The sequence below is a fragment of the Salmo salar genome, chromosome ssa06, assembly GCF_905237065.1.
Source record: "Salmo salar chromosome ssa06, Ssal_v3.1, whole genome shotgun sequence".
NCBI classification, from domain to species: domain Eukaryota; kingdom Metazoa; phylum Chordata; class Actinopteri; order Salmoniformes; family Salmonidae; genus Salmo; species Salmo salar.
In genome coordinates, this window is record NC_059447.1 from 61,082,188 (window position 1) to 61,109,303 (window position 27,116).

Below are 27,116 nucleotides of genomic sequence, written 5' to 3' on the forward strand. Positions count from 1 at the left end.
AAATCTGTCATTAATTTTGACATTTTGTCAGAGGAGATCTTAGTCGTGCAATTTTACATCTAACTAAGATGTTTGGTGCAGTATTTCTCAATGACTTCGGCTTGCCTCAAGAAAGAAAATGTGCCGAACAGACGAAAAAACCCTTACCGAAGTCTAAAACGAACAAAATGTCATAATATATGCACCAACTCTTCCGAACTGTTTCGGCTGGGAAGCATGTGGACGATTTTACACATAACAATATCTCTGTAATGGTGTATCAATAATGTCGCCATTTTCCTCAATAATCCCACAGTGACAGCCACGTTCTCTACTGTAGCTATGTTAAAAATACAGTCTAGTGAATGGCTCTCTCAATTCATGTTACAGTGCATTTAGAAAGGCTGGTAAATAAAACATATTCCATCTCAAAAGCACTGTCCCAGATATGAAGACAGACAGAGAGCTGTATGAAATAAGCTTTGTTGGAAAAGAAAAGCAGAGATGGGGAGTCAGGAATAGCAATTACACTGAGGTCAAGCTGTATGTCACCAAATCCACAGCATATGCCATGCTTATGCATAACTTGTGCTGTTAGTCAGACTGACAATGTCATGTATGTTACTAGCTCCCTTTGGTCCCCTTCTGTTGCGATAACACCCCTGCCCTCGATTCATTTCCCTTCAAAATCTGAATATTTATTTTCAGTCAAACATCTCCAGTGTCTTAGGACATGAAATTAAACGGACTGCCATGAGTCTCATTCAAATCCTTTTTTTGTCAGATGATGAGATTGTAATTCTCATGTCATGTTGTTTTAAAGTTGTTTTTAAGTTGACACATGCTCCAAAAAAATGAGCAGACCGGATTTCTCTCCATGCCCACGACTTGGCATTTCTCAGTACCGAGATTGTGCATGTCATAATTTCACGAGGGCAAAAACACACAGTAAAGACGAGTTTCCTCTATGAGCCAAAAAACAGGCTCTCCCTGGGGTTAGAAAAAGGATGTGCGCTACTCCACTTACCAACTAATGGGTTTTTCTTTCAATGGAGAGGAGATTTCTGTTCAGCAGCTTGTACACATAAAGTATCATCACAGTTGCTGAACAGTCTACACCCACACAACCGTATGTACATACTCTGGTATGATAAAATATACACAGAGTGTACAAAGCATTAGGAACACTCTTTCCTCGACAGACTGAGCAGGTGAATCCAGGTGAAAGCTATCATCCTTTATTGATGTCACTTGTTAAATCCATTTCAATCCGTGTAGATAAAGGGGTGCCGACAAACATGGCAGCATGGCAAGAATTCCACTACACCTGCAATAACATCTGCTAAATCTGTGTATGCGACCAATACAATTTGATTTGAGGAGACAGGTGAAAGAAGGATTTTTAAACCTTAAGACATTTGGTACATGGATTGTGTATGTGTGCCATTCAGAGGGTGAACGGGCAAGACAAAATGTGTAAAGTGCCTTTGAAAAGGGTATGATAGTAGGCGGCAGACGCACCGGTTTGTGTCAAGAACTACAACGCTTCTGGGTTTTTCATGCTCAACAGTTTCCCGTGTGTATCAAGAATGGTCCACCCCCGAAAGGACATCCAGACAACTTGACACAACTGGGGGAAGCATTGGAGTCAACATGAGCCAGTATTCCTGTGGAACACTTTTGACACCTTGTAAAGTCCATACCCCAACAAATTGAGGCTATTCTAAGGGCAAAAGAGGGTGTAACTCAACGTGTTCTTAAGGTTTTGTCCACTCAGTGTATGTACTGTGCTTGTAGTACTACCAACAGTGATCTGTTTTCCATGAGCATGAGGCTGAAACCATTTTAGTATGGTAGATAGGTTTGAATGATCAAGTGGCTGTTCACACTAAAACACAGATGTCTAAAAGCTGAATGACTATTCCAAACAGCATGACTTCCATCTTGCAAGCTATTTCAGTATATTTATTACCATTATCTTTCAACCAGCGGTTTTCAGTTGCGGCTGAACAGTTTGTTTGTGTGTTTAGCTCTTGCCTGTAAACACGCTGGATGATTCAGAATCCATTGACGAGCTTGAACGATTCATTGACGAGAGATACTTATGAACTCAAAGAAACATGTCGCTGGTTTCGGGGGATTTCAAGCATTGCTAAGGACAACCAACCCAATCAATAAAACAAACCAAAACCAGGTTGGCCAATTGGTATCAATGATGGAACCAAACCATCCCCTAGTAAGAGAGCGAGTGTGGCGAGTGGGGAGAGGTTTACTGATATGGATGTTGACCTGTTAAAATCCATCAATGAAAGGCTTGCTAAACTTGATATCTTGGATATATTACGAGAGGACATCAATGCATTATGTGCTAGTCTAGAATTCAGCCAACGTCAGATTGATGATCTAAGGAAAGGGAACACGGAGCTGAAAGGTACTGTAGACTCTATTCATAGCAAGGTGGAGGTAGTGCAAAGGGAGAACAAACAACTTAAAGAAACCTTGCTTGATGTACAGTGTCGATCAATGCGGGACAATCTAATATTTTCAGGGATACCGGAGAATGACAACAGCAGAGGCTGTGAGGACACAGTCCGAGACTTGATGTCAACTCAACTAAAACTGCCCACTGATGTTGTGCGTAATGTCACTTTCTCCAGAGTCCATAGAATGGGTAAGGCCTCTGGGAATAGGCCACGGGCTATTATTGCATGTTTTGACAAATGTAACCAAAAGGAAATGACGAAGAACATGGGCAGAGAACTCAGACACACTGATTTTGGAATGAATGATCACTTCCCCACCGAGATCAATGAAAGGAGAAAAAAACTATATCCCATCATGAAGGAAAAGTGTTGCCTGAATCAACGAGTCTCCATGGTGATGGATAAACTTTATATCAGTGGGCAATTGTATCGGGACTCTAGAGTAACTCCCTGGCTATTTTAATCTAATACTCAAATTTGAGTTTGTGTGTTGTAGTGTATCATGACAACTTCAACTATAACAAATACATGCTCTATTGATCTTCACTTGATAATAGGAAAGGGTTGCATATAACTCAGGTTAATGTATGTAGCCTTCCTAACAAAATAGATGAGGTTTTTAACTTGGTCAAGATAAATAATATTCATATTTTGGCTTTGACCGAAACGCATTTCGATGCATCTGTAAATGACGGGCAAATTAACATTCATGGATATAGTCTACTGAGAAGAGACTGGAATAGGAATGGTGGGGGTGTAGCACTGTACATTCAGAATCAGATACATTAAGGTCATCCCTTCTCTTAAAAGGTATGTCAAATAGAGGTAGTATGGGCTCAGGTAGATCTGCCTGACCAGGCAGCCATATTGGTGGGATGCGTGTATAGGACACCTTAGAGCTAGGAGGTCTATCTGGATGACTTATGTACTGGGTTTGACCAGGCCACAGATAGCAACAGAGATGTATTTATCTTGGGTGATTTTAATATAAATTGGAAGGATCACAATCATTTGAATAGAACAAAATTGATGAGATATGCCGAGAACTGTGGTTTGAAACAAATGGTTAATGATACTACTAGATCATCAATTAAGTTGGGTCATCGTTCAGACACATGCATTGATCTGATTTTCTGTAATATACCATTGCAATGCTTAAAAGCCAGATCAATGCCAGTGGGCTGGACAAACCATAATATTGTGACCATAACCATGAACACCAAGGTTCCAAAGAAACCCCCTAGGATTGTGGTCAAGAGAAATTTTAAAACATTTAATCATGAGCTATTTCTAAATTATTTGGCTGCTGTACCCTGGGAGCTGATTTATCTAGAGGTTGATTTAAATCACACTACAGAATGTTTTATTGATTTGCTCACTGAGGTAATGGACCATCATGCCCATCATGCTATCTCTCTCAGAATGACCTTCTTGATCCTAATCAGTCAGGTTTCAAGACTGGGCATTCAACTGAGACTGCTCTTCTCTGTGTCACGGAGGCTCTCCGCACTGCTAAAGCTAACTCTCTCTCCTCTGCTCTCATCCTTCTAGACCTATCTGCTGCCTTTGATACTGTGAACCATCAGATCCTCCTCTCCACCCTCTCCGAGTTGGGCATCTCCGGCGCGGCCCACGCTTGGATTGCGTCCTACCTGACAGGTCGCTCCTACCAGGTGGCGTGGCGAGAATCTGTCTCCGCACCATGCGCTCTCACCACTGGTGTCCCCCAGGGCTCTGTTCTAGGCCCTCTCCTATTCTCGCTATACACCAAGTCACTTGGCTCTGTCATATCCTCACATGGTCTCTCCTATCATTGCTATGCAGACGACACACAATTCATCTTCTCCTTTCCCCCTTCTGATAACCAGGCGGCGAATCGCATGTCTGTCAGACATAGCAGTGTGGATGACGGATCACCAGCTCAAGCTGAACCTCGGCAAGACGGAGCTGCTCTTCCTCCCGGGGAAGGACTGCCCGTTCCATGATCTCGCCATCACGGTTGACAACTCCCTTGTGTCCTCCTCCCAGAGTGCTAAGAACCTTGGCGTGATCCTGGACAACACCCTGTCGTTCTCCACTAACATCAAGGCGGTGACCCGATCCTGTAGGTTCATGCTCTACAACATTCGCAGAGTACGACCCTGCCTCACACAGGAAGCGGCGCAGGTCCTAATCCAGGCACTTGTCATCTCCCGTCTGGATTACTGCAACTCGCTGTTGGCTGGGCTCCCTGCCTGTGCCATTAAACCCCTACAACTCATCCAGAACGCCGCAGCCCGTCTGGTGTTCAACCTTCCCAAGTTCTCTCACGTCACCCCGCTCCTCCGCTCTCTCCACTGGCTTCCAGTTGAGCTCGCATCCGCTACAAGACCATGGTGATTGCCTACGGAGCTGTGAAGGGAACGGCACCTCCATACCTTCAGGCTCTGATCAGGCCCTACACCCAAACAAGGGCACTGCGTTCATCCACCACTGGCCTGCTGGCCCCCCTACCTCTGAGGAAGCACAGTTCCCGCTCAGCCCAGTCAAAACTGTTCGCTGCTCTGGCACCCCAATGGTGGAACAAGCTCCCTCACGACGCCAGGACAGCGGAGTCAATCACCACCTTCCGGAGACACCTGAAACCCCACGTCTTTAAGGAATACCTAGGATAGGATAAAGTAATCCTTCTAACCCCCCCCTTAAAAGATTTAGATGCACTATTGTAAAGTGGTTGTTCCACTGGATATCATAAGGTGAATGCACCATTTTGTAAGTCGCTCTGGATAAGAGCGTCTGCTAAATGACTTAAATGTAATGTAAATGTAATGCCCCAGTAAGAAAGAGTACAGTTGGTGCTCGTCCATCTCCATGGATTGATGATGAACTGGGTGAGGCTTTTTCTCAAAGAAATATGGCAAAAGTCTTAGCAGCCAAGTCAAAATTAGAAATTGATGAACAGAATTATAGAACATTACGTATGCAGTTAAATTGAATCGAAAGAAAAAAAAGTTATTTTACAACAATGTTTTTATTGATTGTAAAAATGATTCTATAAAAGTATGGAACACAGTTAAGGGCTTACTTCGTACATCTATCTCATCATGCCCATCTAGTGTGGAGGTTGACGGGAGAATAATAACAAAACCAGTTGATATTGCCAATCATTTTGCAGATTTTTTAGAAAGAAAATGTAATTTACTGAGCAACAATGTAAACATATTCTTCCAAACAAGCGATTGTCCAATGGATTGATGATCATATTATGAGCAACAAGATCTGCTCTTTTGGTCTGCAAACGGTGTCAGTGGAGGAGGTGTTAAACCTATTGAAGTCATTACCTGATGGTAAATCTACAGGTTATGATCTTATGGACAATTTTTTGCTTCGCTGTGCTGCTCCCCAGATTGCAGTTCCACTGAGATACTTATTTAATTGCTCACTGTAAAAGGGGATGTTTGCAAATGTATGGAAGCATGCGAAACTGTGTCCTATTCCGAAAGACTGCAAAGAACCCATTACTCCTGCCAATCGTCGACCAATTAGTGTACTCCCTACACTCAGTAAGATATTGGAGGGTATTGTGAGTAGACAAATACGGGAGTACATGGAAAAGAATGATCTGATTACAGCCAATCAGCATGCTTATCGCAAAAACCATTCCACTACCTCTGCATTGGTTGATGTGACTGACCAGTGGCTCAGTGCTATGGATAATGGCAAGTTTGTGGGTGTACTATTTTTAGATTTCAGTGCAGCATTTGATTTAGTGGATCATGAAATAATTTTGACAAAATAATTTTGACAAGATAATTGAAAAAAACATGCTTATTTTATTTCATAATATACATCATTTAAAATGGCCAAGTTCTATTCACAATGGTATTCAGTTGGTAAGAGACAGACATTCCGTAAAAACTAGGAATAGATTGTCCACCATCTATGCGTTATCCAGACAGAAAAGAGAAATAGGCAAAAGAACATTTCAATTTAGAGCAATAAAGAAATTGAATAAATTAACTGAGCAAACCAGAAACCTTTCAATATATAAATTTAAACATTATTTTAAAACGATTTAAATATAATAAAGAAATGTTGTGGGACTATAGTAGATGAAGAATCAATATTTTTTAGATTGAGTATTTATTGGGTCATTATGTTAGTATATTATGTATGTTTGTAATAGTGTGTTATGTGAAAATGTGTTCGTATTATAAATTGTATTTTAATGTTTAAGGACTCTTGGAAGATTAGTCCAAATGGGGACTAAAAGAGATCCAAATCAAATCAAACACAACAACAGAGGAATTCTAAAAGCTATCAACTACACCTTGGACAGTTCACCTCTGTAGCCTACACTACAAACGGTTCCTCTAAATGTGTCATTCACACCACAGGATTAGACCTCTGTCACATTTACACACCAGCACTGTTTCCATAGTTACCCAACAGAAACAAAACTACCCATACCAGGATACACTTTGCATATATCCAAACGGGGATTAGTTTCCTCACGCATCTCAATACACTACAGGAATATTGATGATGTGCATCATTTCTTGTTCCAAGCAAATGGGAGATTGACTCATCCGAATTTCCACAAACGAGAGTAGTGTGTTTTCAACAAATATATTGCGAAACTCCTAGAAATAACAGATTTACCCCACTGACATAGCGTGATGTGTGAAATATATTATTGTTCCAAAATGACATTCAGAAAGATGAATCATAATGAAACACACAGAAGAAGAGATGTATCATAACCCACGTGGGAGGGAATAGCCTACTGTGTCTGTATGTGTCAGTCATACACCAGTGTACAGAGGTGGGGAAAAGCATGGGCCCCCTCCAGAGGCATAATCCATTAACAGAATACTAAAATGATAAATTATGCTTGACAAGCATCCAGTGTTAGGGCCCGAGATGTTTCTCACTGAAAATCTAAGTAATGAAAGAAGAAATCAGAATCATTCCCACCATCCCGCAAGTCCTACACCAAAAACATCTTTAACATACTGTATTTTACATCCACGTATTCTGCTGCATACACTTGGCAGCTTCTATAGAACGAAAAGCAGTTTTTTTTAAATGCACACACACATCATCATCAAGGTACAGAGGCTCTTTGTGAGGAATGATAGAGGGCAGAGGTCAAAACACTTTTACTCAAACCTGACGCAGAGAAGAACGCCTACTTTAACGAGATCTTTCCCCAATGAATCCCTCGCTCTCTTTTCAATCAAACTGTAATACAGAAGTATGCTGCTACTAATACATGAACAAATAAACATGTTCATTTATGATCGTCGGATAGGGAGTTGTGATTGGCTCATATTGTCTTGTATGGGTTTGTCAAGAGTATATTATTTTTCTTGGCAAACCTCTTATTTTGTAAATTGCGGCGGGAGAGAGCAGTCTACCCACAACCATGACATGCATCTGTTAAAGAGTTAAGGCAAATTCCTTTTCTAATCAATTCCTGCCCCTGTTGAGCCACAACGCCAATCCAATATTTATCCTAGATTTTCAAAGCCTTGTCAGAGTCGGTCATCGTCAAGTGTCTGGTTGTTCTCCACTTGGGAAAGATCAGGAGAGCCCAAAAAGATGAAACAGCCAGCCAGCAGGGCTGATGGACAGAACAGAAACATATGTAGAATTAATTAATTTGAGCACGTGTTTAAAGTCTTAATATTTATTCTCCTTTTGTCGTGCTAAAAAAACTGTTCAGGGCCAGGCTAATTGGCGCGCTGATAGAATGGAAAAATGTGCATCATTCGAACCCTATTGAAGCAGCTGGCAGCTCATCCTCGTGTTCAGAAAACACACATTTCAAACACGCCATAATGACAATTGCAGCAATAACACGCCGCTCAATGCAAAACTGCAGCCTGCTAAATAGAACCAAATCTCAACTCCCAGCCCTGCCAACCCTGGGCTCCAATAGCTCCTCACAGACAGACGCACATCATCACAATGTCTCCAAGACGCTCTAGTAAACACGAACACATTGTCAGCTCTGCAGTCCTCCACACTGCCTATAGTAGAACATTGTACTAGTTTAGTTTATACAGAGTATGATCATACTGGAAAAATTATTACCAGTTGACTTAACATTGCACTACAGGAAAACAAACAAGCTCATAAAATGGTGTGGAGGAGCAGTGATTGAAGAGCAAACCATGATTGTGCTGCTCTCTCTTCTCCTACCGCTGATGGGCAGATGCAAACCGTTAAATATCAAATCTAGTGTAATGTACAGGAAGGAACAAGTACATAATGTATATATTAGTAGTATGAAAGATTTAACATTGAAGAAGCTTTATGGTGTGGAATGGGATCAACGGAGATTGATTGATGTGTAGAAAACAGAAAGCAATCTGTTCGTACAGTAAATTACGTTCCAGCAGATCCATGTGGGTGGGCTGGTCAGGGAGCGGGTTCAGGTGAAAGGTTAAGACCATCTCATCCCTACAGTACAGACATGCTGTAGACAGCAGTCCTACATTCACTATGGACAATACAGTGGTCAAACAACTCACACACCTCAGGCGGGTTTTCATTCTAATCCATCTTTTCGGAGGAGCAGAATCAATAGCTGGAATATATATGTGAGTGAGAAATGACAGACTGATCTTGAAAACTAAAATAACCTTGGGTTGATGCTGAGTGATGGCGACTAAAAAAAAATTGTCAGCTGGCCTCAAATTAAGCATAGTGGCATTTAAAACATTGGCACCTCTGAATAGATACATAACAAAACGGCAGAAATGCTCTTCTAGTCTGACTAGCATACAGATGAATGTTATATGCTCATCTATCAAGGAGAGAAAATACGGCGACTATACAGTACGCTGCCCATGACTGTCATCATCAACAAGTAATGAAAACGCCAATGACCAATTTAGCCTTGATTAATCCCACTATTAGAGTCCCCACCCTTACGTCTCGTCCAGTGAGCGTCGATACAATTGACAGGCATGTGACTGGATCCAGAAGGATGCACGTTTTGATGCGTTCTACCCACCCTCAAGTGCGAAGTGTGGTGGTTAGGCAACGAGAGTAGGCCCAGACCTGATCACTGTAGGGGAGACATCTACTTACTGTGGCCTCTCCCTACAAACATAAGATCAATCATGGTTTAGTAGCTACTAAAGTCTGAGGAAGTCTAAACATGACAGCCTAATTAAATACGTCTGCTCTGGGTTGGGGCTAGGTAATTACGTGCTCTGATGAGTCGCTTGTGTTTTGCGGCAGCGTTTGAACTTTTCATCACCATCATTAAGGACTAATAGTCTATCTTTTTAATAGACTGACTGTTGAGCTATTTTTAGCGCTCGCGACACTTTGTTGGGTTTTGAATCACTGATTAATCGTAATGACATGTTAGTAGACTCAGAATCAAAAATCGAGTAGTTTGTGGCACTGTATTCTTATGAACTATAGAGCACCGTGGAGGCCAAGAAGAATATTTATTTAAAAGCAACACACCCTGGCCCTTACCATCTTTCAAAACCCAGCCTAAAACACACGACTTAAGCCTATGAACCCTCACGAACAACGATACCCATTCAAAACCCCAGTTAGTGTGCTTATGTAATGGGACGCGAGCAAGCTGTGGAAAATGTCAGACGTGACTAAATCCAGTGAAGTAGTAGGGCTGAGTCGCCCAAAGTAAGAGACACGCGGCGGATTCCATTATGAAGGCTCCACTCGTCCAGACAGTGACTCCGTGCACATGTGGTTGGATTTCACACACAGCTCTCTCTCGGTCTCCCTCTCTCTCTCTCTTTGGAGCTGAGCTATAAAGGGCTGTGGGGTTATGTGCAGTCTAAAGCCACGTTAGAGGTGGAGATATAATCACATTCTATGGTGATTTCTCTTTTACTATTATGAAGATGCAGCAATATCTAGGACACATAGAAAAGCCACATACAATGCCGAATGCCATTGAAAAGCCTACTGTACCGCTGTACGCATTAATAAGCACCAGTGTGTGATATTAAGTATAGTCCCTCTCCAGGACATGAGCCAGAGATGGGAGAAAACATATTCCGCAATTGTTACAGAAATCCCCATTAAACCACGAAGCCTGGCAAAGCGTCTTGGTAGCCAAAATAAGCCCATGATCAAAGGGAGAAGGATACATTCCAATGCATTGATCCAGATGGTTGGTATTCGTCATTAGGAGTCAAAGTGGCTCGCTCACCATTTGATGGCTGAGACAGTGACGGTAGTTTCTAGGGCCGAGGGATTGATTAGACAAAACTGTGGCAGATCAAAGATGTATTTTATGGATTTCTCAAATATCACAGTATGCAAATGAACAAGGCACTAAGAAACTACAAAAACAGGAGAAAGCCTCAGAAATGGCCTGACATTGAGACGATTGAGAAAATTGCTTTTTAATCGTAGTGTCCCAATGGCTCATTTGAATAACCTTACCTTGAATGGCAAACAAATTAACATTACTAGGTCAGACGAAGGAGCCAACAATTTTTTTTCTAAAACAGAACTTTTGGTTGCAATCTTGAACCCTTGAAAAATGAAACGCAATCCCTTGGGGGCAGTATTTTGGGTTCAGAGTTGCTCATTAAGTGTTGTACATCTCTTCTGTAATCATAGCAGGGAACTTTCGGTTATTCTTATTCAAGAAACACACAACTCACATTGACAGTATTCGATAGCTGAACTATCGCAGTTGAGAGTAAAGCCCGTTTCGAAGGAAACGGTGCTTATCGTGCCAATAATGAAAGTTGAGGAACGTCGCCTGTTCATAATAAGTAAGTCTTATAAATCCTATAATTGAACAAACTAAAATACCTCAGGGATTTTTGTAAGACAGATAGCAATGATTTTATCAATTCAGATTTCGATTGTATTCTGATTAAGTATAGAGACTTCCACAACCATACATTCAGAGGTCAGCATAATAGCCCAGTCAAATCTATTTTATGTCACAATGCTAAACTAAACAAACCAGTCAATAGACATTCACACAGATAACCTTTCAAACAGCTTCACTCAAAATCTCTGTTTGGCCAATTGAAATCTCTCAAATATCTGCTTCAACAGACTAGATGTTTCCATCAAACCCCATACTATCTCAGAGAAATGCTAACTATCCAAAGTGGCGGAGACTCTGTATGTTTATGTCGGAACAGGGTAACAGGGGCTCACGTCTGGATTGGCCCCCTAGCTTAGGGCCCGGGCTGGGTAAACTATTAACTAGGCAGCAGTAAATCCACTTAGTAATCACAGGGTTGTTTAAACAACCGCACAAAGTCCAAATCACCAGTGGTATTACTACAGCAGAGTGTCACAGAGCCAAAGGCCTCAGTCTCACAAGTTACCACCATCAGTATGTCCAGCTTGGTGTTGTTTCTAAGAGAGGTTCTCAGGGAGGTCCCCGGATGGCTGCTGTGGGTTGGGGTCTTCCTGCCTGTCACTCTGCTGTTGATACAGATCATGGTTTACCTGAATTGGAAGCTGAAGGAAGGTAATTTAACTGCACTCTGCTTCGTCTGTCATAACAGCAAACAAATTAATGATTTTTGACAATATACAATTAGATGAGACAAAGATTGTCAATATCTATAACTTCTTACTTGTTTGTAACATACTACTTGTAGCATATTGCTATTGGACAACTAGCCCATGTAAACCTGGTATGATTTGACATGCATATTACAGCTGCATTAGCATAGAAAAATCACTACTTAAAAAAAAAAAAAAAAATTGAGAACAGTTCACCCTGTCTGAGAGAACCGTAACAGTCATTGGAAAGCTTCTTAGTGTGGAGCTGACCTAAAGGCTTAGTCACTGGTCATTATTTTCTCAACTTCTTCATTATTGATAGTATTACTGATGGAGCTCTGCCGCTCAGCTGGACTCAGACCTCACAGCTTTCAAACCCTGCTGGCTGTAGACAGAGAAGATGTGACCACACACTCACACAAAGAGACAGACTGTCTATATTCTTTCTTTATCTCAGTAGAGGCAGAGTTGTCTGCAGCACCTTACCCCAGGGACATGGCCTCCAGGCAACGCAACAGAACCACATCACCCAGGCAGAGAGGACGGGCTGGGGGGAGAATGTACACCTAAGAAGGGGAACTGTGGATGGCCCCACGCTGGATATTGCCCTGCTGGATACAGTACAGCCCTCTGAGAACTCATTTGCAAACAGAACAGTGTACAGTGGATGGAGATGCTGAATACAAGTACTGAGGACTATCCACCACCAGATCATGGATAAAACACGAGCTAAGCCATGGAGTGAAGCAACAACCAATATGGAATTCCAAATGACGGTTAACAAGCTGTTGGAATGCAGAGACAAAGTGCATTTTTTATTGCTGCAATTATAGTGTTTATTGTACCATCAGTATTAAATTCTTTCTAAGAATGATTCAAGTTATTTTCAAAAGGTTAAGAAATTGAGAAGTCCACAATAAGCTTTTGTTAAAGGGACACTTCAGTGTTTTGGTACTGAGGCCCTTTATCTACTTCCCCAGAGTCAGATTAACTTGTGGATACCATTTCCATGTCTCTGCGTGTAGTTTTAAGGAAGTTGCTAGGATGCTAGCAGATACCCATAGACTTCCCATGTATTGCATTAAAGAATGTCATTTTTATGATAACATATTCACTTAGGATCTCACTGGGTGAAGGCCAAAAGACTGAAGATTGAATGCAACAACCATGTCTCTGTCACTAACAAATACAGTCATGGGTGGTAACTCTACAATTCATTCGAAAGGCAAGGCACTCTGGAAAATATGCAAATAAGCCTTTACAGTAAGAGGCGCTTTACAGTAGCCTTATTACTACGGTAAATCAAAAATACAGTACGGTAAAACTGTTCCTTTTTTTTTGGCTGCCAGTAAGTTACTGTCTAAACAACTTTTCTTTTTGTACAGTGCATATTTTCTAGTGTGTAGTGTCAGTAGATAGCTACATTGCAAAAAAAGTTATTAACTACTGAAAACACTAACTAGATTTTAATTTAGTTCAACTACCACCAAGCTACTGCAAAATATAGTTAAATTACTAGCTGAACTACATGTAGTTCACTACTCCCTAACACTGGTAAAAAGGAACCAAACTCATCCAATCAGAGAATAACAACATTTTATTTCAACAGTGTTACACAGAGGGTGGGGTGGCTGTGGGGGAGAAGGGGGAGACAACATTTTAAAGCTGCTAAAAATCTAAAGATTATTTGCTATACACTGGGCCCAAATAGCAAATTGACACCGTCATTGGGTTTAGTGAGGTTGGTCAGATTGCAGAGAGAGCTAAGGGCAGCCATCTTCTTTATCTACAGGTAAAAGATAAAAATAGTGGCAATTTTGTGTATTTCTTTTAGTTGTCAAAAAACCTCTGAAATATATTAAAAATATTTAAGAAGGGGCAAAAAAAAAAAACACCTCAACATCTAAATCAGTTTACTGATGGACAAAAAAAGTTTAAAAGATAGCAAAAAATATATGTTTCTACAAATATATTTCTGATTAATGATGCCAGAAAGTTATGGAAAAGCAAGTTTCCAAGCTGCCTAAGTGTTTCATGATTTTTTTAATTTAAATTTTGTTGTGGTTTTTCTGAGGGAGATAGAGGAAAAGCACCTGCCCTTTAATGGAATGTTTTTGTTATGAATGCATAGAGAAGAACATGTGTTGGCACTGTAGTGCAATGTACAAAATGACACAGTGCTTCGTCCTTTGCTAGTCCCCTGGAAACTCACCCAATTAAATACAAATTTGCTGTTCTTCCTTTTTCCCAAAAACGGATAAACATTTTACTCTAAGACAACATGGAACAAGACCAGGCCCAAAGCTAATATACCCACTTAGTCTTAATACCTGTCCACCTGCAACTGCATGAATACAGGAAGATAGATATTGAAATGACTTTCTCATAACATTACCCGTCTGTACATACTAGGAATGTGAATACTACTCAACAATAAAAATGACAACTTGATAAATCCTGTCTGGTTCTAATAATGGCAGAATTTTTTCTTATTTTTGCAAAAGCACAAAACAATTTAAACACGCTACAAATGTTAGCTAAGTGGTTTTCTTCTGAGTGATAAAAAAGGAACATGTGCAATGAAACACAGGAGTTCAGCCTCGGGGTTGTCCGACAGTCTTCCCACCAGGTTGACTCTCGGTTTGGGAGATGACAGGAGCTTCTCAAACATCCAAGTATGAACTTCACAGGCTCTCAGCTCTGCGAAAGAGAAAGAATTGAAGGACTGAATATTCTATTCAACATGAAGGAGTGTTGAGTACCACCAACTGGAGTAATTTAACAGATAAGGTCCAACGTGTCTGGAGATTTAATCAAAATCACCTAAAATAACTTGGTATGGTAATGCAACTGCCTTGCACTGATTAACAGTGTATTATACAGTTGATCATATCTGCTATTTTTTGCCCTTCTAATTTAATTAGGAAGATTTAATCTGCTTCGGCGAAAGTGGCTGAATCGCCTTGAGCTAAAGAGCTAATACAGGAGAAATTGGATTCTCATTACATACTAGCTGAATGGGATTAAAAGACACCATGTCCCTAATGCAAAACCAAAACCAGGTAGTACTCCAGCGTCTGTTTCAAAGTCTTTTGATGAGCGAGGCATCTCTCACGTCCTGCCAGGTACAGTTCCTTCAGAAAGTATTCACACCCCTCCACTTTTTCCTCATTTTGTTGTGTTACAGCCTGGATTTAAAATTGATTCAATGTACTTTTTTTTGTCACCAGCCTACACACAATGTCAAAATGGAATTACGTTTTTTTCTGAAATGTCTTGAGTCAATACGTATTCAACCCCTTTGTTATGGCAAGCTTAAATAGGTTCAAGAATAAAGATTTTCTTAGCATGTCACACAAGTTGGATGGACTCCCCCTGTGTGCAATAAGTGTTTAACATGATTTGTGAATGACTACCTCATCTCTGTACCCCACACATACAATTATCTGTAAAGACCATCAGTCGAGCAGTGAATTTAAAACACAGATTCAACCATAAAAACCAGGGAGGTTTTCCAATGCCTCACAAAGACGGGCACCATTTGGTAGAGGACAAAAAAAATACAAAAAGCAGACGTGGAATATCCCTTTGAGCATGGTGACGTTATTAATTACACTTTGGATGGTGTATCAATACACCCAGTCACTATAAAGATACAGGCGACCTTCCTAACTCAGTTGTCGGAGAGGAAGGAAACCACTCAGGGATTTCACCATGAGGCCAATGGTGACTTTAAAACAGTTACAGAGTTTAATGGCTGTGATAGGAGAAACTGAGGATGGATCAACAACATTGTAGTTACTTCACAATAATAACCTAATTGACAGAGTGAAAAGAAGGAAGCCTGTACAGAATACAAATATTCCAAAACATGCATCCTGTTTGCAACAAGGCACTAAAGTAATACTGCAAAACATATGGCAAAGCAATTAACTTTTTGTCCTGAATACAAAGTGTTATGTTTAGGGCAAATCCAATAACACATTACTGAGTACCACTCCATATTTTCAAGCATAGTGGTGGCTGCATCATGTTATCGGTATGCTTGTGATCGTTAAGAACTGAGGAGTTTTTCCAGGCAAAAAAAGCCCATATGGAATGGAGCTAAGCACAGGCAAAATCATACAGGAAAACCTGGTTCAGTCTGCTTTCCACCAGACACTGGGAGATGAATTCACCTTTCAGCAGGACAATAACCTAAAACATATGGCCAAATCTACACTGGAGTTGCTTATACCAAGAAGACAGTGTATGTTCCTGAGTGGCTGAGTTACAGTTTTCACTTAAATCTGCTTGAAAATTTATGGCAAGACCTGGAAATGGTTTTCTAGCAATGATCAACAACCGATTTGACATAGCTTGAAGAATTTTGAAAATAATAATGGGCAAATGTTGCACAATTCAAGTGTGCAAAGCTCTTAGAGACTTACTCAGAAAAACTCAGCTGTAATCGCTGCCAAAGGTAATTCTAAAATGTATTGACTCAGGGGTTGAATACTTTGGTTCAATCACGTTTTTTTTGTCCACTTTGACAGAGTATTTTGTGTAAATACTTTCCAAAAAAAATCTATTTTCATCCCAATTTGTAACACAAAGTCAAGGGGTGTGAATACTTTCTGAAGGCTCTGTAGGTAGACAAGACAAAAGCACTTGATGATCTGACAAGAACGACCACAAAATTCTCACTGAAGGGTAAATACGCTGCTACACCAATCAAAGCGCCATTCTATTCTCAGCAGCCGCTGCAGTCATGCTTATTTCCCCCCAAATTCATAACTGGAGAGGATGACAGAACTAACAAGCGGGAAGGGTTGGCTCAGGCCGGAGGTCTATCGGGTCCTCCTCTGAAGTGGTGGAAATACATTTAGCACATTGTATTTCTGAAGTGCAGAGCAGGCTCTGCATGGAGATGGATTTTAAGCAATAGCTTAACTGTAATGTAAACAAGTTCCTGTGCATCGGACGACTGCCATGACGGTCTGAGCAAACCACCAATGGACATACCGCTAAATGGGCAGGGTGTAGGCAGAGCAATGAGTTGGTTGGACAGAGTAAAACCAAAGTAATCAAGGAATATTATCCACCAAGCACCCCTGAATCGACTATATTTAACAATTGTCTATGAGCCTCTGCCTTGCTGTGGGTACATTTGATCCTATTGTGCGAATCCATTTCTGGCTCCTATTTGATGGGCCCATAGATACTGATTTATGACTGAGGTGTATTCAAGACAATTCTCTGGGCTTGATCCAAGCTTCATGAGACTTCAATGGATTGGAATGGTTCCAACTCCAAGGGTTGACAAGGTCGAGTGACTGTTGAAAGAGCTATTGTGAAGGGCTTTCACGCTAGCAACCTACAGGGAATATTTGTTTTCTCTTCTCCTCCATTACACCAATGAATTACCATTGTCATTAATCTGCTCTTCCTATGTGTATGAGGGGTCATCTGTCTGGTGGAGAGTGTGCTTCCACAGTCTGCCAGTACTGTGCATGTTAGAATACAGATAGTAACGTCACGAGGTTAGTAAAGCCAGTGAAACAAAACATTTTGACCAGAAAAAGTGACACATCTGCAGATGTTTGGTTTGCTGACATTTTGTATGAACTTTATAATTCATCCAAAAGTAGCTCAGTCATAAGTGCAGACAGAGCAAACGGGGAGTTAAGAGAAAAGATGGAGAACTCAAAGAAAAAGACAAGGAGACAGTCAGTTCCACCCTGTGGGGGACTTATTTCCGGCTGATGCCTGTGATGTGCTGTTCGGTTTGGGCTAGAAGGGCCACTGTAGAATCCTAGCAGAGAGGGACTAACCTTTACCACTTAACCCTATAAACCCCCTAATCACCACACCCCTGGGCCTCCTGGTGGCTTCTGTTCCTTACCTGGCGCCTCAGTCCTCGCCCTCCTCTGCCAGCTCTGTCTCTTTGTGGACCACCACCCGAGTCACTGACATGTCAGGGTGCTGCTCTTTGGCTTCCTTTATAGCCTGGGCCAAGGCCTACCCGGGGTGGTAACATGCCACGGCAACAACACACCCAAAAGGAAAGGGAGACGATGGCATTAACGGAAATAAAGGAGAACAAAGGATCAGAAAACAAACAAACAAAATGGAGGCGCTATGGATACAGATGAGAAATGAGGCAGCGACAACAACAAAAAAACAGCAAAACATAAAATGAAGACAAAGGATGGGAGGGTGGGGGGAGGAATGGAAAGCATGGCTTGGATATCTGCCCATGCTTGTGCCTTTGGGGTTTGGGAAGAACTTCTACTGTGGAAACATATGTTGTTGTGAGTTCTTTAGGGACCGCTTTGTGTGGAGTGTATCGGTCTGCTGTACTCTTTGGTTTAATGACCAGATGAGCTCTCATACGGAGGTAAAAGACTCTTGCCACTTTAAATCAGAGAGCGAGGTCTTTTCACAGGGATCGATGCATCTCTTTCAGCTGAGACATTGATTGAAAACACTTAAGTCCTCTTCTTATTGCCATTTCTAGTCTAAAGGAGCAGACACCAGAGATACTGGGCCACCACATTGAATTCTCATTTTTGCTAAAATGGCCAATAATATATTCTCTTAGATACACCACTTAACTGAACATATTATGAGCGTTTGACCTCAGTCTGTAGTATGGTACATTCTCAAATCATATTTCCATAAGTATAAAATGTTGGAAACATTTTTGACAGATGTGTAATAAGCCGACATCCTCCATTCAGTAATACAAGCTGTTGTGGTGTACTGTGTAATTGGTCCCACCAGAGGACCTGTCTGATTGGTGTGACTGACTGACGCTCACCTGATCGTGGTCGATGTCCGAGTCTCCGGTGATGACAATGCGCTTCTCGATCCTGGTTTCTGAGAGACCGCCTTTTAATGTCTGCAAACAGCCAGATGTTCAGGATAAGTGCACAGACATACTGTACGAGTAAAACAACAAATCCTTCAGGCCCCGGTTTCCCAAAAGCATCTTAAAGCTCAGTTCATCGTTAGAACCATTGTAGGAGCATCGTTAAATCTCAGAACTGTTCCCCAAAACTATCGTTACTAAAGTTGCACTTGAAAATGCTTGTTATTTACCGACTGCGTCAAACCAGAACAGCTAAGTGCCTTGTTAAATGCTTTTTTTGCCCTTCTGCGCCACTTTATACATAGATCTCTTCTAAACATTCTCTCTCTCTCTCTCTCTCTCTGTGTGTGTGTGTGTGTGTGACCGCTGATAACTTCAGAACGAAGTTAACTACAAATACAAAGTTGCCAAAGTCTTTGCAATTGTTACAAACAAGCAAAGGGTAAAAATGCTTCAAATTAAAACGGAGATGACTGCATTAAAATATATATACAGTATAGGCTACATAAGGCCTATATCAAGGCAAAGGGTGGCTACTTTGAAGAATCTAAAATATATTTGGATTTGTTTAACCCTTTTTTGGTTATTACATGATTACATATGTGTTATTTCATAGTTATGTCTTCACTAATATTCTACAATGTAGAAAAAACTAAAAAACAAGAATACCCTTGAATGAGTAGGTGTCCAAACTTTTGACTGGTACTGTATTTCAATAATATTGAAAAACATTTAATGTTCAATCAATTGAGTTCTATTTAGCTAATTGTAGGCTACTTTCTGTAATTTTTCTCAATTTCATGATGTGTAGGCCTAACATGCACAATTATATGGCCAATATTCGATTTAGTGCAGAGGATAGCCTAAGCATTAGAATAAGCTGCCTCAATATACACTGCTCAAAAAAATAAAGGAAACACTTAAACAACACAATGTAACTCCAAGTCAATCACACTTCTGTGAAATCAAACTGTCCACTTTGGAAGCAACACTGATTGACAATAAATTTCACATGCTGTTGTGCAAATGGAATAGACAACAGGTGGAAATTATAGGCAATTAGCAAGACACCCCCAATAAAGGAGTGGTTCTGCAGGTGGTGACGACAGACCACTTCTCAGTTCCTATGCTTCCTGGCTGATGTTTTGGTCACTTTTGAATGCTGGCGGTGCTTTCACTCTAGTGGTAGCATGAGACGGAGTCTACAACCCACACAAGTGGCTCAGGTAGTGCAGCTCATTCAGGATGGCACATCAATGCGAGCTGTGGCAAGAAGGTTTGCTGTGTCTGTCAGCGTAGTGTCCAGAGCATGGAGGCGCTACCAGGAGACAGGCCAGTACATCAGGAGACGTGGAGGAGGCCGTAGGAGGGCAACAACCCAGCAGCAGGACCGCTACCTCCGCCTTTGTGCAAGGAGGAGCAGGAGGAGCACTGCCAGAGCCCTGCAAAATGACCTCCAGCAGGCCACAAATGTGCATCTGTCTGCTCGAACGGTCAGAAACAGACTCCAGCCCAACACCGTGCAGGACGTTTGGCATTTGCCAGAGAACACCAAGATTGGCAAATTCGCCCCTGCGCCCTGTGCTCTTCACAGACGAAAGCAGGTTCACATTGAGCACGTGACAGACGTGACAGAGTCTGGAGACGCCGTGGAGAACGTTCTGCTGCCTGCAACATCCTCCAGCATGACCGGTTTGGCGGTGGGTCAGTCATGGTGTGGGGTGGCATTTCTTTGGGGGGGCCGCACAGCCCTCCATGTGCTCACCAGAGGTAGCCTGACTGCCATTAGGTACCGAGATGAGATCCTCAGACCCCTTGTGAGACCATATGCTGGTGCGGTTGGCCCTGGGTTCCTCCTAATGCAAGACAATGCTAGACCTCATGTGGCTGGAGTGTGTCAGCAGTTCCTGCAAGAGGAAGGCATTGATGCTATGGACTGGCCCGCCCGTTCCCCAGACCTGAATCCAATTGAGCACATCTGGGACATCATGTCTCGCTCCATCCACCAACGCCACGTTGCACCACAGACTGTCCAGGAGTTGGCAGATGCTTTAGTCCAGGTCTGGGAGGAGATCCCTCAGGAGACCATCCGCCACCTCATCAGGAGCATGCCCAGACGTTGTAGGGAGGTCATACAGGCACGTGGAGGCCACACACACTACTGAGCCTCATTTTGACTTGTTTTAAAGACATTACATCAAAGTTGGATCAGCCTGTAGTGTGGTTTTCCACTTTAATTTTGAGTGTGACTCCAAATCCAGACCTCCATGGGTTGATAAATTGGATTTCCATTGATTATTTTTGTGTGATTTTGTTGTCAGCACATTCAACTATGTAAAGATCTAGGATGTGTTATTTTAGTGTTCCCTTTAATTTTTTGAGCAGTATATATCTCTCTAAGAGCTGAACCGTCATCAGTATTGTGAAATAATTATAATGTTAAGGTAAGACTTGAATAGGCAGCAAGGTAGCCTAGCGATTAAGGGCGTTGGGCAAGTAACTGAAAGGTTGCTGGTTCGAAACCCCGAGCTGACTAGGTAAACATTTGTCGATATGCCCTTATGTAAGGCACTTAACGCTTGCATAAGGGCACATCGGAGTAGAGGAAAATCAGAATTCTTCAGCAGTCAGCTAGCAACACTGTCCACTGATGTTTGGGGTCTGTTGAAGCCAGGTGCGGCACACAAACTTGGCCTGGGGTTTGGCATCTATGAGTCTGCACCAAGTCACAACAGAGGAATTCTGCCTAGGCTGGGTAGGTGCCAGTCACAGCCCCAAGCATCAACACAGACTACAGAGCAGGCTGCTCTACATTTGCACACAGATTACACAGAATAATGCTGCCAGATGGGAATCCAATCCTCCCTGCCACAGAGTCCACAGTCTACATACCATGGCGTTTACACAATAGACCAGGGAGAGCTGGGCTGTTACCTTGGTGATGGATGTGGCTTTGAGGTTACCATGACAAAGTGTGCGGTTGCCACGGCGAAGCGTGCGGCTGCCACGGCGAAGCGTGCGGCTGCGCGGTTACCACGGTGACGCGTGGGGTCACTGTGGTGACGTGTAGTTACCTTGGTGATGTGTGTGGTGGTGGTGGTGCACAGTGACTCCGAGGTAATGGTTTGGGCCGTCATGAGAACGCCTGGTTCGCCGTCTCCGCTGCCGTCCAGCTGGAGAACACACACGGAGCCAGTTAGAGCGTCATATCACCCGTCTGAACACTAGCCGTTTAGTGGTAGCGGGCCTACCTGTGCAGCCTCGTACGTGATGGTCTTTGTCTCGGTGTGCACGATGGGAACCTCCTTAGTGGCAATCTCGGTCTTCTGGGCCGCAAACGTGTCTGAGATGGTCACCATCTCGGTCTTCACCACGGGTGGCTGGGGGGGGTAGGGGGAGAGAGAGTCACGACAGAGACACACACTTCACATATACCAAGGGCAAAGGCAAACACAGCACAACCTCTAAAGAAGTAGGAACAGAACTCATGCACGGGCTGCAAATGAACGTTACAAAAATGCACAGAACTATAAACGACAATGTCTTTGGCGTAACCATGCAACCAAGCGCATGCAAGCGAAGTTACCAACTGAAAATGCAAAATGAAGCAAACGAAGCAAATCATAGAGGTTTTTGGAACTCCGATGTAACGGTACAATGCATTTTTGCTTTGATCTTTGCCACAGGCGACCAACAGCACAACACGATACAGACATGCATTGACTTTCCCACAAATGAACGGCGTGACATTTAAGTAAGTGGTTGGGAGGACGAGTCCTTGAAGACCGTCACGGCAGAGACAAAACCCAATTAATGCCAGTGACTCATCTCAACCAAGAACTTAACCAAATAAAGACCCAATACAGGGAAGGGGATACACTTCACATGCTGTAACACACACAATTCTCAGCGCCATCTCTGCCAGTGCGTTCACAAACACAGGGACCAGGGCCGACACACACATGTATAGTGTATATGTATGTATACGTGCTCACAGTATGTATAATGTAAAGTAAAAACAAAACACCAACAGAAACGTGGTGGACTGAGAGGTGGCGATGATTACAGTGAAGTAGTCTGGGGGACAGATCCACAGTAGAGTAGGGCAGAGCTTTGGCACAGATGCACAACGGAAGGTGCTGCTTGGGAGATGTTAGCCATTACTTCTTACGATTATCACTTATCATTTAACTTCCTTTAGCGAAAATTAGCCCAAGCGACCGCTGTGCAGGTGAAAGGCCTTCAGCCTTCCGTTGCTGTGGCGCTCAGGTGCTGAGCGACAGAAGCACGGACAGACAGCGTAGAGAAGCAGCAGGCAGGTACAATATGAAGGTAGGTAGGTAGCTAGGTATGTAGTAGGTAGGTGGGTGGTGGTGGTGGTCAGAAGTGCGTAGTATGCAGCAGTAGGCTAGGCGACGGGCCGTGCTCTGCACTACGCAGGTCTGGGAGACGGCAGCCATTCATTTACCTCAGAGCAACACATAACCTGGGGGAGGCGCTCTGTCTCGGAGTGAGACGCGTCCCCGTTGACTCTGGGCTCCTCCTCCTCCTCCTCCTCCTCTTCCAGGGGAACGGGGCCGGGATGGCCCTCAGGGGACTCGGCGTGCCCGTTAGGGGCCTCGTCAGGGGTAACCAGGATGTCCTCGGGGCTCTCCTCCGCCACAGGGGCTAGTTGTGGTTCTGTCGCCGAGGTTTCTTCCACTACTGCAGGGACAGGCTGGGCCTTTACCTCGACCACTGGCTTTGGGAGTGGTTCTGCAACTGGCTCTTCATTGACTTGCTGTTCCTCCTCTTCTTCTTCCTCGGGCTCTTCTTTGATCTGGTCCACTGAGGCGCTGACGGTGACTTGCGGATGGTACTCCCCCGCCTCCTCCTCCTCCTCCTCCTCCTCACTGTCCGAGGACACGCTCACAGGCCTCTTCTGCTCCTCCTTAACTTCCTCCTTGGGCTTCTCGACCTCAGTCTCCACGGCGACGGGGGTGATCACCTCAGGGGTGGTGACGGTGACGGAGCCTTTGGGGGCCACCCTGATCTCCTCGACGACTACCGTCTCTTCTATCTCAACCTCTGCTGCCTGCCATGCCGCCTCGCCGGATTTCTGTTTATCATCTGCGCTCTACACCAGAGAACAAAAACAACAAACGGGATGGAGAGAGAACAACAAAGACGTAAAAGATGACCACACAACCCAACAAAGAACAACGACACCACCAACTGAAAAAAAAAAGGCAACGCAATGAATATAAGGACGGATGGAAATGGCAACAGATGGAGAACGAGCAGCATAACAGCAACCAGAAAAAGGAGAGAGAAATAGAGAGATGGATGGCTGGAAGAAGAGATGGCTGAAATGAAAAAGGAGAGATGAGCTGGAAGTTAAGTATATGTGTGGGGGGAGATGGAGGAGGGGCGGTGTTAGATGGGGGGGACACCACCTTGGCGACCGTGTCCACCGTGAGGTCAGGGAGAGGCTCCTGGGTTCTGGATGGGGGGCATCTCTGTGGAACGTAAAGGCAACCAACAGGCAGCGGTCACTCGCACACATCAGCATGACATCAGGAATCACTACGGTTACCATAGCACTGTACAGGTTCTCCGGGTTAGGAGAAAGAGACTGTCTCTCTCTCTGACATGCACAAAACATAACCACCTCACTACCCATCTGTAGGAAGGGAACCTTTAACAGTTCTATAGCATATAAACACATTTAGTAACACTCTCCGCTCAAATGAGACAGAACACAAGCATTCAAAGAAAGAAATGGCAATTGACAGAAGCGTATGAAATGACAAGAAAATATTCATGCCAAAGTTTATGGCCAGCCTTGTTTGCTCTATATCTCTTACAGCGTGTGTGTAAAATGAGTAAGTCATCTGCAAATACTCTATTTGCATTATATTGTGCACTGCCAAGCCAACACAACTAGTCACCATAATAGGTGATACTACTTTGATTGTGTGTGGTAGTCTGGACTGGTCATGAACTTGGTGTGGCAAGAGTTAGAGAGATGCACCATGGGACAATACATTAGTTGTCGCATGGGTAGCGACCTGATGTTTTCTTGGTTTTGATTCATCTGTACTGAGCACCTCGGTAGTGAGTAGAGCTGAGGCCAGAGGGACAGATGCAGTGACTACAGCACCCTCTGCTGCTCGCCTAGTGGTAGTGCAGCCGGGATCAACCAGACCAGACTCGCAGGCAAATTTACTGAATAAAATGGAGGTCATTTCCTCTTCCAAGCTCTACACAGGTTAGAGAACGACAAAGCAAAGATGTCAGAGTTAAGAGGAAGGACAGACATTACTGGAGAGAAGAGAAGAAAAGTCGTCACTTTCACAAGCTAGTCTACACACACACACAGTGCAACGCAACAGAAGATATAGAAGTGCCCTTAAAACTATACAGTGGCTGAGTGATGGAGCAGAGTGATTGAGTGCAGTTTGGAGACGGGGATGGTGGAGGTGTGCGTTCTAGGAATGAGGCAGCACTTGTCGGTAACACAGACAACACACACACTTTGTTTATCAGAGGTCCAGGACCAGACCCAAGCCTGTGTGTGAACACTATCACCTGCTTGTCGGGTGTAGAGAGAGTGACTAGAGTGACCAGTGAGAGGCAGGCATGCAGTACACCACTCAACACAGCCAAACACAGGTCTGAAACACAGGGTGGGAAAATCACAAGAGGAGCCACTTGAAGTAGGAACTCAAAAGTCAGGCTCGTCCAGCTGAAAGGAGGAGGAGCAGTTACACCGACGCACAAGTGCACGTGAAAGACAGTAAGCACAGAGTTGTGAAATTCAGCAGTGAAATTTGCAGCTCAAAGAAAGAAAAGCACACTTTGGACAGCCCTGGGAAAGTCACAATAACAGTGGGCAAATAAAACCGCTTACTCTGTGCATCATCAAACATAATAGGCAGGGCAAAACTTGAGGAGCGCAGAAAAACACAAGAGCTGAAGAACATTGGGTGGTGCAGTCTGACATAACGTGCATCTACGGCTCAGGACAGAAATACAAGAGATCAGAGTGCTTAAGATGTGGACAGTCAGCCAGAGAACTAATCCGATCGGAGGCTGACCGTTCACAACAGCAACAGTAACGAGATAAACTCAGCCAGCCATTGGCTGAGGGAGAAGAGGAGCTGGCTCAGCCATAGGCTGACAAAAGAAGAATGGCATTTACAGGGAGATAGAGGAGCCCACAGAGGCCCGCGTGTGACAGTTGGGATTATGGGTAATATCATTAAATCCATTTATCAGTCAGAGGGAGGTGAGGGAGAGAGGGAGAGAGACCGAGAGCAAGAGAGAGAGAGCAGTGTAGTCTTGTGACGTGTAGAGGACTGACAGGTGGTGTTCTTAGAGAGTGGTCTACCCATCTGTTCGGGATAGCAGCGGGGGGGATTGCTGAGTTAGTGGAAGGGAGGGAGGGAGGGCGGAGGAGTAATGGTGTTGCTTCTACATCCCAACTGTCACATCATAATACAACATCAAGAGAGCCAGAACCAGGGGAAGGAGGGTGGAGCCAGGGCCTCCCGGCAGGCTAGAGACAGTTCAGAGAGAGTTGGAGACAGGGAGGAGAGTAGAGGACATGCAGGCAGGCTGGCGGGACAGGAGGACTGACGGTAGGACACGGCTGGACACGTACCCCTTGGGCCTGCAGACGCAGGCTGGTAGCCGGGCTGGCTGTGAGGCGCTTTTCCCACTGACTGGGACGCGGCTCAGGGGTGGCCTCCATAAAACTGCGCTTTAACTCGCTAATGCTAGCCTGATGTTTCAAAACATCCTCCTGAGTCTTATCCAGGTCCTAGTGGTGCCAGGAGGACGCCACACATAGCCATGGTGGGGTTGAGGAGAGGGGACAACATGGGGGGGGGGACAACAACAACGGACAACAGCTACATTAGTCTGGAAACCATGACAGTAACAGGATGGACGCCAAGCCTCACTGACTGCCCGTGTACGGCTAGTTTTAGTGTGTGTATGGGTGTACCATTTGTGACCGCATTCAGAATTATAGGCGTTTGTCGCTGTTTCCTACCTCACAGTTTGCGCAAATAAATAAATAAAATACATCATTTTTGAACATGTGAACTTTCATATGGCTTTATTACAAACATGTATGGGATCCGTAAATATTAATACAAATATTACAATTATGAGCCTAGTTTGGCCAAGGAGACCTAGCTCCAAGTAATGAGGGCATTTCCTTATCAGCCACCAGGAGGCGCTATCACTCCACAGAATGTACAGGCTGGTAGTGGCACCGTTTCTTCACTGTATTTAGTGAG

General features: G+C 43.5%; 1 protein-coding gene and 1 long non-coding RNA gene across 24 annotated transcripts in view; one reads left to right on the forward strand and one right to left on the reverse strand.

The window, feature by feature from the left end:
• The first annotated feature begins 8,376 nt into the window (after nt 1–8,376).
• On the forward strand, nt 8,377–12,849 carry LOC106607762 (uncharacterized). Its single transcript, XR_001329278.2, has 2 exons — nt 8,377–11,937; nt 12,433–12,849. It is a non-coding gene; the product is annotated as an uncharacterized lncRNA (long non-coding RNA).
• Nucleotides 12,850–13,554: 705 nt separating this feature from the next.
• epb41l2 (erythrocyte membrane protein band 4.1 like 2) overlaps nt 13,555–27,116 on the reverse strand; it is a 93,113-nt gene continuing 79,551 nt past the window's right edge. For 6 of the 23 annotated variants that reach the window (XM_014205074.2, XM_014205072.2, XM_014205076.2 and 3 more), the window contains 9 exons: nt 26,474–26,632; nt 24,879–25,070; nt 24,264–24,326; nt 23,297–23,944; nt 22,080–22,208; nt 21,903–22,001; nt 18,778–18,858; nt 17,860–17,975; nt 13,555–14,675 (listed from right to left, as the gene is read on the reverse strand). In XM_014205074.2, the coding sequence (XP_014060549.2) occupies nt 17,868–17,975; nt 18,778–18,858; nt 21,903–22,001; nt 22,080–22,208; nt 23,297–23,944; nt 24,264–24,326; nt 24,879–25,070; nt 26,474–26,632 (1,479 nt within the window). In that variant the 3' untranslated portion in view covers nt 13,555–14,675; nt 17,860–17,867. The remainder of the gene's footprint in view (nt 14,676–17,859; nt 17,976–18,777; nt 18,859–21,902; nt 22,002–22,079; nt 22,209–23,296; nt 23,945–24,263; nt 24,327–24,878; nt 25,071–26,473; nt 26,633–27,116) is intronic. The other 17 variants (XM_045720796.1, XM_045720795.1, XM_014205078.2 and 14 more) reach the window with 10 other exon arrangements.